Source organism: Colletotrichum phormii (assembly GCF_030913505.1).
Source record: "Colletotrichum phormii strain CBS 102054 chromosome Unknown BDP81scaffold_29, whole genome shotgun sequence".
Classification (NCBI taxonomy): Eukaryota; Fungi; Ascomycota; class Sordariomycetes; order Glomerellales; family Glomerellaceae; genus Colletotrichum; species Colletotrichum phormii.
Window position 1 is genome coordinate 58,787 of NW_026851471.1, and position 13,107 is coordinate 71,893.

General features: G+C 55.1%; 3 protein-coding genes across 3 annotated transcripts; 1 reads left to right on the top strand and 2 right to left on the bottom strand.

Moving 5' to 3' along the window:
- Positions 1-708: 708 nt before the first annotated feature.
- Positions 709-1,137, bottom strand: BDP81DRAFT_439344 (uncharacterized protein). Its single transcript, XM_060591395.1, has one exon. It carries the CDS (start codon positions 1,081-1,083, stop codon positions 760-762), a length of 324 nt encoding a protein of 107 aa, XP_060439340.1. The 5' UTR covers positions 1,084-1,137; the 3' UTR covers positions 709-759.
- A 6,676-nt stretch (positions 1,138-7,813) lies between these two features.
- Positions 7,814-10,944, top strand: BDP81DRAFT_332048 (F-box/WD repeat domain-containing protein 1A; the record flags this gene model as incomplete). Its single annotated transcript, XM_060585559.1, has 2 exons — positions 7,814-7,976; positions 8,087-10,944. The coding sequence occupies 2 exons, from the start codon at positions 7,814-7,816 to the stop codon at positions 10,942-10,944; spliced, it is 3,021 nt and encodes a 1,006-aa protein (XP_060439341.1).
- A 319-nt stretch (positions 10,945-11,263) lies between these two features.
- BDP81DRAFT_283251 (Snf7 family protein) lies at positions 11,264-11,893 on the bottom strand (the record flags this gene model as incomplete). Its single annotated transcript, XM_060583013.1, has 1 exon — positions 11,264-11,893. A coding segment is annotated over one exon (630 nt), but the record flags the coding sequence as incomplete, so codon positions are not given.
- Between the last annotated feature and the right edge of the window lie 1,214 nt (positions 11,894-13,107).

Consider the following 13,107-nt stretch of genomic DNA (forward strand, 5'->3'; position numbering starts at 1 on the left):
CCCCAGCTCCAGTGGACTATTGCGGTCCAATGTGGTCCAGTGTCTCGTCGCCCGTGCTCTGCTTATTGCCTGGGCCCCTAGAGTAAGGTATTGGCAGCACGAGCAAGGGTGTGGGTGATGGGTACGGATAGTGGTGGTGGTGGAGGTGGTGGGCGGATATGTGTGTGAGTGGGATGTGTTGGGCTGAGAGGTCTGAGGATGACAGATTCGGATCCACGTCCTTTGAGCCTTTGAGGGGAAAGTTGGAACTGTACTCCGTATCCGTAGTCCACCACGGTGAAGATGGGCAGACAGAGGGAAAACAGACGGCAAGCCGCAAAAGAGAGAGAGAGAAAGAGGCACAAAGTGGGAGAGGTACAACGAACTGCGAGTGCGCGGTGCTGTGAGGTGGTGGAGAGGCGGCCTCAGGTTGGCCGCATTGATCTGATGGAGGTTTTGGGCGTTTCAAATTAGCGGGTGACTGCGCTAGTCTTGATTGGGCCTGGTCTCCCGTCGCAGTGGACAGATCCACGTCTCCCATTGATTGAACCTGCCCTCGTGGTGCACGCGCTCGGTACGTGCTGCGATCCCATCAGCCTTCCATCAGGTGCAAGTGTACGTACTCCACACCTCTATCCGTACCTTAAGGTAGGTAGGTACGGAGTACAGGGCAAGCCTCGACGGGGAAGGTGTGGAATACCTTAGGTACCCGTACTTACCTTGGGAATGGGGGCATCCTGAGTACCTTACGTCACTGGCTAGGAAGGCCATTATCAAGCATCAGCATCTGTGCCTCCGAAAACTACAGCATCCTACAGGAAATATCGAGATCTCTATCACGGACATAGCGAATGTTGACGCCGTAGATCCTTGGAGACAAGGAGCGGGCAAGTCTCGAGGCATACAGGAAGGAGGGCACTCGGACTGACAAAGAGGAGGGGGGTTTTCGAGCACGAGGCAGAGGAACACAAGACCTGAGGTGGACTGTGGACACATCCGTAAATCTACTTGGCCGGCACTGCATTGTTCGAGAAGGTCGATGGAACAAAGATAGGGGAAACTTGAAATGGAGGGTACGGATAGACCTGGGTGGCAGAAGCACATGTAGACTCGACGATTCACACAATTCTCTGGAAACTTACTTCCAATCTAAACTGCATGGTACGGAGTAGTATAGAATGTATCACTGGGGAGGATTGCTGATTACCTACTGACTGTCGTGAGCGCATCCTCCATTCTGCCCGTCCCGTGTCCCGCATCCTGCGTCATTTTCTCTGACGGCTGTCATTGTCATGCCCTGAATGACGAGCATGGAGGAAACGGGCCTTTCCTGGGAGGGGTCACGCAAGGAGTACCTTACACCATCCACTATCAAGTACCTACCTTATCGACTAACACTCTGTACGGAGTAGTCTGCACCATATAGCAACTGTAATCCAACGCTGTCTTTGGCCGATGGCAGAGATCATTGAGTCGCCATATAAGCATTAGTCCAACATCTGTATGTATTCGTATGCTATCTTGCAAGCCCGTGTCGGGTTGATTGCCATGCCCCCCATCGCGTCTGCAAGGTACTCGTTGCACGACATGCTTACCGGGCCCTTTGTTCCCCCGCTGTAGAAATCGATAGATCCATGGTTGCTTTGGACAATGAGCCGACTGCCCACTTGTTGGTCCAAACCCCTCTGGCCACTTGAATCCAACATGATTTGTATTGCTCAGTCAGAATCAGTCAGAGACATGGGAGATGCAACTCTATCCCGTGAGATGCTCGACACCTTGGGTAATTCGCCAAGATGGTCTGCGGAGTAATTTACCGGAACAACACATCAGCAATACCGGTATCTCGTAGTAGGTACGTACAGATAAACGTCTCGGCTTAGCTAACCCACCAGCCTCTGCTCCGATAAGACACCCGTGGACGTGGGGGAGCACGGAAGGTGGGAAGGCACCAAGAAAAAAGGGATCCTTCCTGCGCTCTTGAAGCCAAAATCTCCCTGACCCCTCGTGCCCCCTCCGAGCAAAGACATCCTGACCATCTCTTCAACATCCTCTACGGCGACAGTCCGTCCTCGATGCTACACATTCCCTTTCTTGGGGGTTGCATTCGACAAACTGACCTCGACACCTTACTTCTGAACAGCAACTTGCCATCTCGGCCAGGGCCCGAACAAGACCCGACCAGCCTGCATCGATCGACATCTGCCGTTGCAGTCGCAGTCAGTCTATCGTGGTTGGTCTCCCCCCAACATTGAAACTAACGATGCGCCAGGCGCCTTGGGGCACATCCATCCGGTCGTGTCTGCACCCTTCGGGCCTTCCCCGCCTTCGCCCGCCGTATATCCTGCTGCACATATCGCAAGTGCTTCTTCTCTTAGCAGACTTTGACCACATCTTGTGCGGCCGGCTGCTAGGAACAATACAAACCCATGGTCCCCTCTCGCCCTCTCCAGAAACCCCTGCCTGTGCTAAGGTACGCTGCCCGTCAGCATTTTAAGCCGTCCGACCGACAGATACCTACACACGTTCACACACACACACACACACACACACACACACAGACGATATCGGTGGATGGGTTCTCAGACAAGCGCCTGAGCGTCTCCCATCCATCTGTCGTTTCGATGCTCCAATGCACGGAACTACCCTGCTCTCACGCCACAGACAGGACATGCGCCGTGCAGCCTCGGACTGCCATCCTGGTCTCTTCTGACTCTGCCGTAGTGCCTCTTCAGGGTCTCTTCAACCTACGCGCCGCTATCGAGGACGACGTCCACCCTGCAATTGTCGCTGTCAGTCTGTCCGGGCACACGGCTACCGACCGCCCGTTGAAGGGCATACCGTCATGTCTACCTGTGTAGCTCCATGGCCCAAAAAAAAAAAACCTAATTCCCTGCGAACCAAGTCCTGGCTGGACATCCAATCCAGAACCGCGGATCAGGTCCCGGCAAGCCACCCTCCATGGGCTGACCAAAACACGTCAAAGACGTTGAAACACCATCTTCATGCATCTGGTAGGCTATCCCACTAGGCCCAGGAAACAACGGGAGCCTCGCATGACGAATTATTTTGGGATTTTCTGGACGACTCAACCAACGCCTTGCAAGGAATTGCCGACAGGGGTCACGGCGGCCAGCCTCCAGGAAGGCGAGCGGAATCCACTCCGTACGAAGGGCGTCCCGGGCAAGTTCCTCTACCCTTCACGATGCGCTGCAGTGTGCTTCAGGTTCCCTCTCGTGCCTCTTCTGCTTTGTGGAATGGGCTGCAAATACCAGACATGGCGCTCGTCCTTGTTGCTTCCCATGCGCATATCCTGCACAAAAAAGAAAATGCAAGCATGGTATCGCAGTTGACCACCTCAGCCCCAGGCTTGGAGGCTTCAACGGTGCGTCTCACTCTCGGCTTGGGCGGTCCGGGCTGGGGCGGTGGTGCGAGCTGCTCGGAGCGAGAGGCGTTTTCGGTGGCTTGATGATGAACACCGGCCCCGTCTCAAGACGGCATGGTTGAGACTCGGCGGCCGCTGGCGAGCTCATGACCGATGCGATGCGTCTGGGCTGCACAGTTTATGCCTCTCGTAGGTTAGCAAACGCCGCCAAAGAGTATGGCGATCAGCCGTGGCTCCCGGGTCTTCTTTGCCCGTTGGTTGTTTTCCTCCAGAGATTTGTTTGAGAACGAGACAGTACAAAGACATCTGGGGATCTGTGACAGCAGAGGATTTCCCCCCCCCCCCCCCCCCCCCCCCGCGGTCTTTGTGGTGGATGCCAATGTCACCATTGGGCTGAGGCTCACAAAGGATGGACAAACTGGGGATAGTCTATCGGGACAAATCTCTCGTGCATGCACCCACGCAAACCACGGCACATTTCGCGGCCCATCCCTTAATTGGTAGGACTGGATCGTACGGATACGAATAGGGACCGTAGGAGTCGTGGTGGATCCAAGCAAAAGCCGAAGTACCCCGGAAAATCAATTTAGGCCGGTTATTAACTCATTGGACTGACGGAAGATCGGAGTTCCTTTTCGCCTTGTTCTGGTTGTCCGTTGTCCACAAACAGGCAAACCTTACGATTCTGAGAAAGCATTCGACCAGAACCTGTGCTTCTACGGATACAGCATGCCTTGACTTGACTCGTAGCGGTTCGGGAAACAATCAGATTATTGGCGCCGCCTCGTGATCTTGTGCGCGACTCGATGCGCCCAGACAATGACACGCCTGCACCTACACGAGCAATCTCTAGAGAAAGAACGTCATACCCCCCTTCGGAGGCAATCAGAGGCAAGTATTCAGAGAGGGGAGTCCCGGGCTGACGTGCAGGAGCGGCGAACACCCAAGAAACCTAACCGGAGCTTTTCTGGAGAATTGGCAAAGTCAGCTCCGGACAGCGCGCGCGCGCGCGCGTGAGAAAAATTTCGTGCGACATGACCGCCAACGGGGCAGAGTGAGCGGATGGGAAAGTTTTTGAAGTCGGCTTGCTGATTGGAGTCTTTTTGCTATGTGCGACAACGTTCCCGCTACCTTTATTCGTACTCGCCCTGCATCTGTCAGGAGAGTCTCTCCGAAGATCATGATGGGGGATCCCTCGTGTTTGTCCAGAACCTGAAGTACCTTGCCGTGCTTCCAGTACGGAGCACTTGAGAGGTAGGCGCAGTCCTGCGGGTACCCGGACCGGGCGTTGTCACTTTCGAGTTTTCCGAGGCTCAACGGGGAGGGCGGAAGCATGCTGGGTGCGCTGGGCTGGCTGAACCGGCAAAGTGATCATCTCCACTGACTTTCGTGGTAGGACCGAGAACTGGCCCATTTAGGTTGCGAATGAGAGACGAGAAGGGGGGGAAGGATTGATCAGGGCGGAATGTTCGCCGCCGCTGATCTGTGCTGTACACGTGTCAGTGACAGGTGTGTGTGACTTATGCTCTGTGCCTCTCAACCCTCTGCCTATCGTTCTTTTCGCCTTCCAGATATTAGGGGAACCTTGGAGATGAAAGGCGAGAAGTCGGCGACATGATTTGACTTACTCGCCGCTTCTGCTCTCTCAAATCCGTTGAGTTGTCAATCATGAGACGGTGAGCGGTGAGAAATTCAGCCCTGGGTAGGAAGGGGTTATCACCAAGAAAAAAAAACCGTTTTATGCCACCGGACAATGATGAAAGCCAAGATGCATGGAAACAACTCTAGAAGCAACAACAAAAAACAAGAATCTTGGAGCTAGAGCCGAGTCTCGGCATATGACCAGCGGTCCATGTTGCGATGAACCGGACCAGTCTCGATAGCCCGATGAGGGTGAAGGAGGGGGGGAAGAGGGAACATGGGACTTGTTGTTCGATGGAGAAGTCGGCGCCGATGGGGGACGGGAATCGTAGGTCCTGTCATGTAGGTAGATTCATCAAGAGCAGGATTTAACTTTCTTGGGCGATTGGGTTGTGAGCTTAAAACGGTATCTGCGGGTGTGAGGTATAAAACATTGAGGCGTTAAGGTGATAGCTTTTGATATCGACGGGTGACTATGTTTATTTCAAGTAAGTTGAAGTAGAAATGTGATGAGAAGGATGAGTTCGAGGTCGATTATGATCTCGGGATCTGTGAGATCTAGATATGTCTCATCCGTGGATACAAATCACATCTCTATGCCAGATGCTAAGTGATGAGATCTTGTGTCACACACACACACACACCATTGCCCAACGGTGCCAGTGCCAATCTAGGATTTTCCCATGAGCTTGAAGTGAGTGGATGAGTTTCTTGAATCTTGCTTTCTGCTTGCCGGCATAGCTGGCACTGGAACTGGATACACTTCACCCAAGCCCCTCCCGAGGGTTTTTTGCCACCCGTTGCTGCTCATTTGCGGGTCTTTGTACGAGAGTTAGGTACTGTATTTCGTGCAGTTGAGGCGGCAGGCAAGGCGTAGTGCGGGAGGGAACGTTGGGAGAGTGTGGGAATGAGACGGGAGTGAGAGCGTGGGAATCCCCCCAGGGTAATCTGAAGGATGGATGGAAGTGAAAGCCCAAACTCCCGTACAATCCCGCGAGCTGTCTTTCCTTCCGGAGCGGTTTACGGAAGAAGAGTGCCGTGGCTTCGGTGTATGGCACGGCCTGACCGCATCGCAAAGCCGTACCCGTAGCCTAGAGTGCCTGGACAGCTTGCTTATAGGAACGTAGGTAGAAGGAATGCAGAGTGAGTGACGGTGGAATGCGGGCGGTGGACGGGCGTGGCGGCAGACTCCCGCGGCCGCTGGGCATCATTTAGGCCCCCCCTTGTATCCGTAGTTGCGGCTTATTTTTGCCTGCCGGTCTTTGCCTACTTTGCCCTTTGCATGTCCACATCTACGCAGTGTATCCTGCGATGCCCGCACGACGAGAAGAGGGTGAGAGGTTGGAGGTGGGAATCATAGGAATGGTGAGAGGATTACGAGGGGATGAGGGGATGGAATGCCATGATGATACTGGTCAATGGCCCTGATCAGCATACGTTGACAGACATGGAGAGTAATATGGGAATAGAAGCAACACAGCTGACAGAGAGAGAGAACAGGGAAAAGTGATAATCGCCGGACCCGTCCATGTCTCCATTGTCCCCATCCCATCCCGCCACCTCCGCCCTCTGCCAGACAGTCTGCCAAAACTCGTTTGCATAAGGTATCCGTAGCTGGCCAGTTTTCCAGCAGTTGGCTTGCTGTCTTGCGTTGTTTCCACACTCTCTCTCTCTCTCTCTCTCTCTCTCGTCAACTCGATCACCAAATGCCTAGGCTGAGGTGATCTCAAGGGACCAAAAAACAGGCTTTCCAGGCTGCAAGAAGGCAAGCGTGACTTTGGAAAGTTGACGTGAGTGACACCCCCGGTCTCAAATGTTACAGTGTTTATTCTCCGCCCAGTGTCCACCTCACTTCAAGGTTGGCTTTCCAAGGCTCCTGTCTCCTTACCGCCCGTGTGCCGCCGCCGCAGCCGCATCTTGCCTTCCGCCTTTCCGCTGCCTTGTCACCTTGTCCCGTGCCTTGCTCTCACCTTGCTCACCTCCACTGCCAATGTATGGAGTAGTGTATCTGGATTGCTTCCATTGCTTACCTGCATCACCGTTAGGTTGCTTACCTCACCAGACCTCCTGTCTGTCCCTCTCTGTGAGTCTCACGGCATCCTCTTCAACCAACAACGGCCAAGCGCACCCGCTGCATTCATTTCCACCCGCCGCGCCGCTCCTCCCCCCCCCCCCCCCCGGTCAAGCATCCAAACATCCAAATCAAACGTTCAACATCATCCAACCAACCCTTTCCCCAATCCAACTCTCCATCTCAGTCCCAAATCTCAATCCCACCACTTTCCCACCCCCCACTCTGTCCCATCTCATCTTCTCTTTTGCCTGAGGTGCCTTGCTCTGCTGTTGCATCGACACTTGCAGCATTCACGCCACAACCATCCGCATTCCTTGCTTTATTCTAGGTCGGATGCGACAGAGCTAAGACAGCATTCTACATTACCATTGCATCACCCACCAATACGTAACCCCCCTCCATCAAAGAAATCCCAGCCGCCTTGCATCACGTCGCCCAAAGACTCCTGGATATCAGTCCGCCCATAGTCTCACGCACCTCTCTCGCACCTCTCTTGCACCTCTCTCGCTGCATCCTCTCGCCCAAGACGACGACGACGACGACGGCAGCCACACGACGAAGCATCCTTTAGAAGCCAATCGATTGTAGTCCACCTCGCGACCGAGCACGAACCTCTTCTGCCCCTCGCTCGCATGGCCCGCGACTGCGCATACCTCACCATTAGAGAAGAGCCATAGAGACCAAGTCCTGCGCGACATCTCCATACGCCTCGACCCCATACACTCTCGCCCAGCATGTCTGCCTTTACCTCGCAACAGCCCGACGAGGGCTACTCCGAAGACCCTCTGAACCCCAGCTTCAGCAGCGCTCAGGATGTCTCGGCCTCTCGCCCACCCGCAGACCTGCCCGCCTGGCTCGCCCAGCATCTCCCCGGCCTGTCAGCATCTGAAAAGACTGGTATGTTCACATTGCCTCTCTGACGCAGCAGCAGCAGCAGCAGTCATTGGCTCTGCTTTGCTCAAACTCCTCGGGAATCCAGCTGACATCTCTCCGTCTCGAATGAACAGAGCTTGCCATAGCCCTTCTCGACCAGTTACCCACCTCGGCCGTCGTCGAAATCGTCCAGCGCCTACACCCTCGCATATACATCAACTTTGTCCACTACTTGCCAACAGAAGTCTGCCTCAAGATTCTCGGATACCTCGATCCCGTCTCCCTCATCAACGTCGCAAAGGCCTGCCACGCCTGGCACGAGCTGGCCCTCGACCGCAAGCTATGGGAGAAGCTGTACCATATGGAGGGCTGGAAGGCCATTTACTCGGAAGTCAACAAGTGGGAAGAAGATGCGAACAAACGCCAGAACCAATCACCCAGCTCCCTCCACAGGGTTCGATCATGCGAGGACGGCCACACGCACAAGAAGCGCGCGATATCCGAAGACAACGATCTCGAGATGACGGACGCCGGGGCATCAATCACCAGAGAAGACTCAATGAATTCCATTATGGGTAACAGCATCTTTGGCAGCCCTGCCTCGTCATTCGGTTTCTCTCGGAGTTCAGCTACACCGCAACACGGAGAGATGGATCTGGACCGGTCGGCTTCGGGGTCTACTCGACGGAGTGCGGAGCGAAACTTCGGTCTCGATACCAAAGGCAAGGGTAAGGCGTCGCCCATGCTGCGGGCGGCTCTGGTCAAGGAAGACTCGCTGCCTCCCATGATGTCTGCCGACGCGCCAGGAGGAATTGTGCGGTCGTCGCTCTGGTCATGGGACGCACCTAGCCGACGGTACAGGCTCGACTGGAAGTATCTGTACACGATGCGCCACCGACTGGAGCAGAATTGGGAGCTCGGAAAGTATACCAACTTCCAGCTGCCCCATCCAGATCACCCGCAAGAGGGCCACCAAGAGTGTATCTACAGTCTGCAATTCGACAGCGAATACCTTGTTAGCGGTAGTCGCGACAAGACGCTTCGTATCTGGAGCCTGCACACCCAGCGGTTGTTGAGGCCGCCTCTGGAAGGGCACACTGGATCGGTACTCTGTTTGCAGTTCGACGCGGACAAGGACGAAGATTTGATTGTCTCTGGGAGCAGTGACTCCAACGTTATCTTGTGGAAGTTTTCAACAGGACAGATGATTCAAAGGCTGAAGAACGCCCACTCCGAGTCGGTTCTCAACATCAAATTCGACAAGAGGATTCTGGTCACTTGCTCAAAGGACAAGACGATCAAGATCTTCAACCGCCGTCCACTCAAGTACGGAGATCCGGGTTACGGTGATGGCGATGTCGTCTTCAACGCCCCGAAACGCCTCAGAGACTATGGATACGGCAACCCCATGGACGACCTGCCCATCAAGCCCCCGTACAGCCTGATTGGCTCTCTGGACGGACACGGCGCCGCTGTCAATGCCGTTCAGATCCATGACAACGAGGTTGTGTCAGCCAGCGGCGACAGAAACATCAAGGTCTGGGACTGGACCAAACAGGTTTGTATCCGGACAGTCGTTGGCCATAGCAAGGGCATTGCCTGCGTGCAGTACGACGGTCGGAGGATTGTTAGTGGCAGCAGTGACAACGAGGTCAAGGTCTTTGACAGGTTCACGGGTCTCGAAGTCGCCAGCCTGCGCGCGCACACTAACCTTGTGCGAACGGTCCAGGCCGGCTTCGGCGATCTTCCTTACAGCGCTGAAGAGGACAAGGCCGAGGCCAAGAGGATTGACGAGATGTACTTTAAGGCGGTAGCTGATGGAGTCGTCAGCCCTTTTAGCGACCATGGCAGCCGCCGTGGTCGTGCCCAGGCCCGTAACGCGGGCAGTCAACGCCCGGAGGATATTACGGCGTACGGTGCCATTCTTCCTCCCGGCGGCGGCGGTGGCAAGTACGCTCGCATCGTGTCTGGCTCCTACGACCAGGGCATCATCATCTGGCGCCGTGACAAAGAGGGCGTGTGGAAGGACACGCAACACCTGCGGCAGGAAGACGGAGCCGCAGCAGCCCAAAGTCAAGCTCAAGCTGCGGCGAGAGAGGCTTCGCAGCTCACGGCAGAACAAATGCTGGCAAACTTGGAGGCAGGCTCACCCTCCACGGTGCGCGGCACTCGGGGGTCTTCCTCGTCGACCGGATCTCCTAGGACGACGGTCGACAATCCCATTATTGCCACCATCACGCCCGACTCGGCCCAGGCTTTTATGAACCTGATTGACACTGTCGTGCCTCGGGGACCGACGCAGCTGCGCCAGGCTTTGCACCATTACCCGACGATGTTGGTGTATAATTCACACATCCAGGCTGCCATTGGCAGAGAACCAAGCCCGCGGATCAGAGCCGACCTCCGCAATGTACTTAATGCCGCTCTTTTGGAGACGCAGCTTAACCAGTCGCGCCGCCTCGTGGCAAATCGCGAGGCCCAAACTATTGATCCGCCAGCGCTGCCACCCATGAATGGATTCGCCCCGCCGTCTAACCATTCAGTTCAGCATCAACCAACTCTTGCCAGTCTTCAGATACAAGCTGTCCGGCAGCAGATGCAGATTCAACAACAACAAGAAGCTGCCGCCTCTGCTGCCGCCGCTACCGCAGCCGCTGGACCCGCCGCTGGACCTGCAACGCCCCAGGTGCAGGGGCATTTGCACATCCAGGGACAAGGTCAGAATCAAGCACAGCCGACGCAGCCGGGAGCGCCTGTTCAGACTCAGGCCACGCCGGTGCCAGTACAAGGCGCGCAGAACCCTGTACCGGACGCGGCACACCACCCGCACATTGCCAACGGCGACAACGGCCCGGCGAGGGTATTCAAGTTGCAGTACGATGCCCGCAGGATCATTTGTTGTAGTCAGACGAGTGTCATTGTGGGCTGGGACTTTTGCAACAATGACCCGGAGCTGGAAGAGGTTTCGCGGTTCTTTGGAACGGTGGAGTAGATGCGGACGACGTGGCGTGTTGGAGTAGCAGTAGTAGTAGCAGCAGCAGCATCACCGGCATAGCGAATTGTAAAGGGAGATGGAGGGCTCATTGGTTTATTTGTTGGGAAGAATAGGAGTTTCGGAACAATACGAAGTGACTTCGAGTTGTGAACATAAATCATCATCTGTCTGCGGCTGGTGCTTGTAATGAAGTGGATATGAGGTATGCCATTACGCCGAGAACGAAACTCTCCAAAAGCCCGCCATCGCTCTCTCCTATCTAGCCCCTGTCTCCTTTCCCACACGATGCTCCCTGGTGACTACAAGCACATTAGCCAGCAGCCTCCTTGAGCTTGGCACCCTCCTTGGCCGGCTCCTCATCCACAAATTCGGGCAACTCCTCCTGCAAGAAACTCGGCATGGCACCCATCTCAGGCTCCAACTCGGCCTCCATCCCCAACGCCTCCAACTCGGCATCCAGCTCCGCCTCATCAACGTCCTCGGGCACATCATACGACCTTGCCAGACTCTCCTGGATATCATTGCCAATATCCATCAAATCCGCCATCTCATCCTGCAACCTCTCAATCTTGTCGATATCCACCTTCCCGTACTGCTTCTTGAGTTCTTTATTGGTCGTCTTGAGCGCGTCGACGGTGGCCATTGTGTTTTTGAGGTTATCCTGCATCGTCTGCGCCTGTTCCATGTTCCAGACCTGGGACTGTAGCTGGTCGCGTTGGGACTCGTACATTTTGCGACGCTGGAGGACTTTGAGCGCCTTTTGCTTGATTGCGTTTTTTCCCGGGCCGTCGCGCATTTTGGAGAGTTTTTGTTGGTAGGTGTTTAGTTCTGCGGTGAGGGCGGAGAGTTTCACGTCGATTGAGGAGATGCGGTCGTCGATGTTTGTGATTGCGCTGTTTAGGGTTGGTTTTGGGCCCTTGGGCGCTGCGCCGAAGAGGCGGTTCATTGTGGGTGGTTTGTGTTTGCCCTCTGTTTTTGTGGGAAGAAGTGTCTTTTTCTCTTTGTTTCGCCACTAGCTATGGGGTGGTCGTGGGAGAAGCTGTGGTGAGGAGGTTGTGAGGATGTTTGGTTTTTGGTGGGTTGGTGGTGTCGTTGCCTGGATGACGTCGCGTGGTGATGGAGCTAGGTGACTGGTTATCGATAGGACCCCGCGGTCGGGATGGTGGTTGCGGGTGGTTGGGCACGCGGGCCCCGCTACGTACGGAAATGGAAGGGAGAAATGTAAAGCCGATATTCCGAGAATTTTGGTCCCCGGATTTGCGAACGCGAGGTGCTCTTTGGCCTTTGCAGCTTGCCATGTCCGGCTTGGCAGAGGCAGTGATCAAGCCCGGATATCCGCTATTCAGGTCTTCAGATGCCAGTTGAGCTCTGGTGACCTCGTCGCGTCTGTTTCATTCTTGCGAAAAGGATAAACGTGGGCCGTAGGCCGCTGAGCTGTGGCTGGGCCTGGGCCATCCCGACGCCGACGACTAGAGGAAGTGGGAATGGTCTGCCAAGTAGGAGGGCCGCGAGTAGATTTCCATCAAGTTGACGCTCTACTACTACGAGTCCGTCGCCGGTGAGGGAGGCGTCACCAACAGGATGATGTGCCAGCGCGGCGCCAGCTTGTGGGCCACGGCCGAAAACACTGGACTGAATGCTACACGGGAAGCCCTCCTAGAATTCGTCTAGTCCACTCCTGTCACCAACGGTGGCAGGCGCCTCATAGGCTGGTAGCCTTGAGAGCTTTTCTCTCTTCATACGGGCGTAATAAAAATGTGTTTCTGGCGGGTTTGATTTGCCCTCCTACCTTCACCAAGCATTCTACCCAATCTTCCACGAGGCTTTCGCTAAAGATCGTATCCTAAATGGAAGCGTCCCTCATGCTTCTATACCCCTCCGTTCTCTTTATTTGCTCAAAGCTATATCTTACACGATCTCAGTGTTTGGTGCCACGTCAGGGGTTACCGGCTACGCGCGTGCGCAGCGACTCGCACTTACATAATGGTTTCCTCCCAAATCCTGGGCATCGCGGCTCATTGTCTTGTAATGAATCGCCAAGATTCCATGACTAAAAACAGGGGCCCTTTTACCCCAGCTGTTCCGTGCTGTCCATTTAAGGGGATGGTTTGTCTGTGGACGATCTGAACAGGTGCGCTTTCCCCGAGAGTGCCCTTCCCC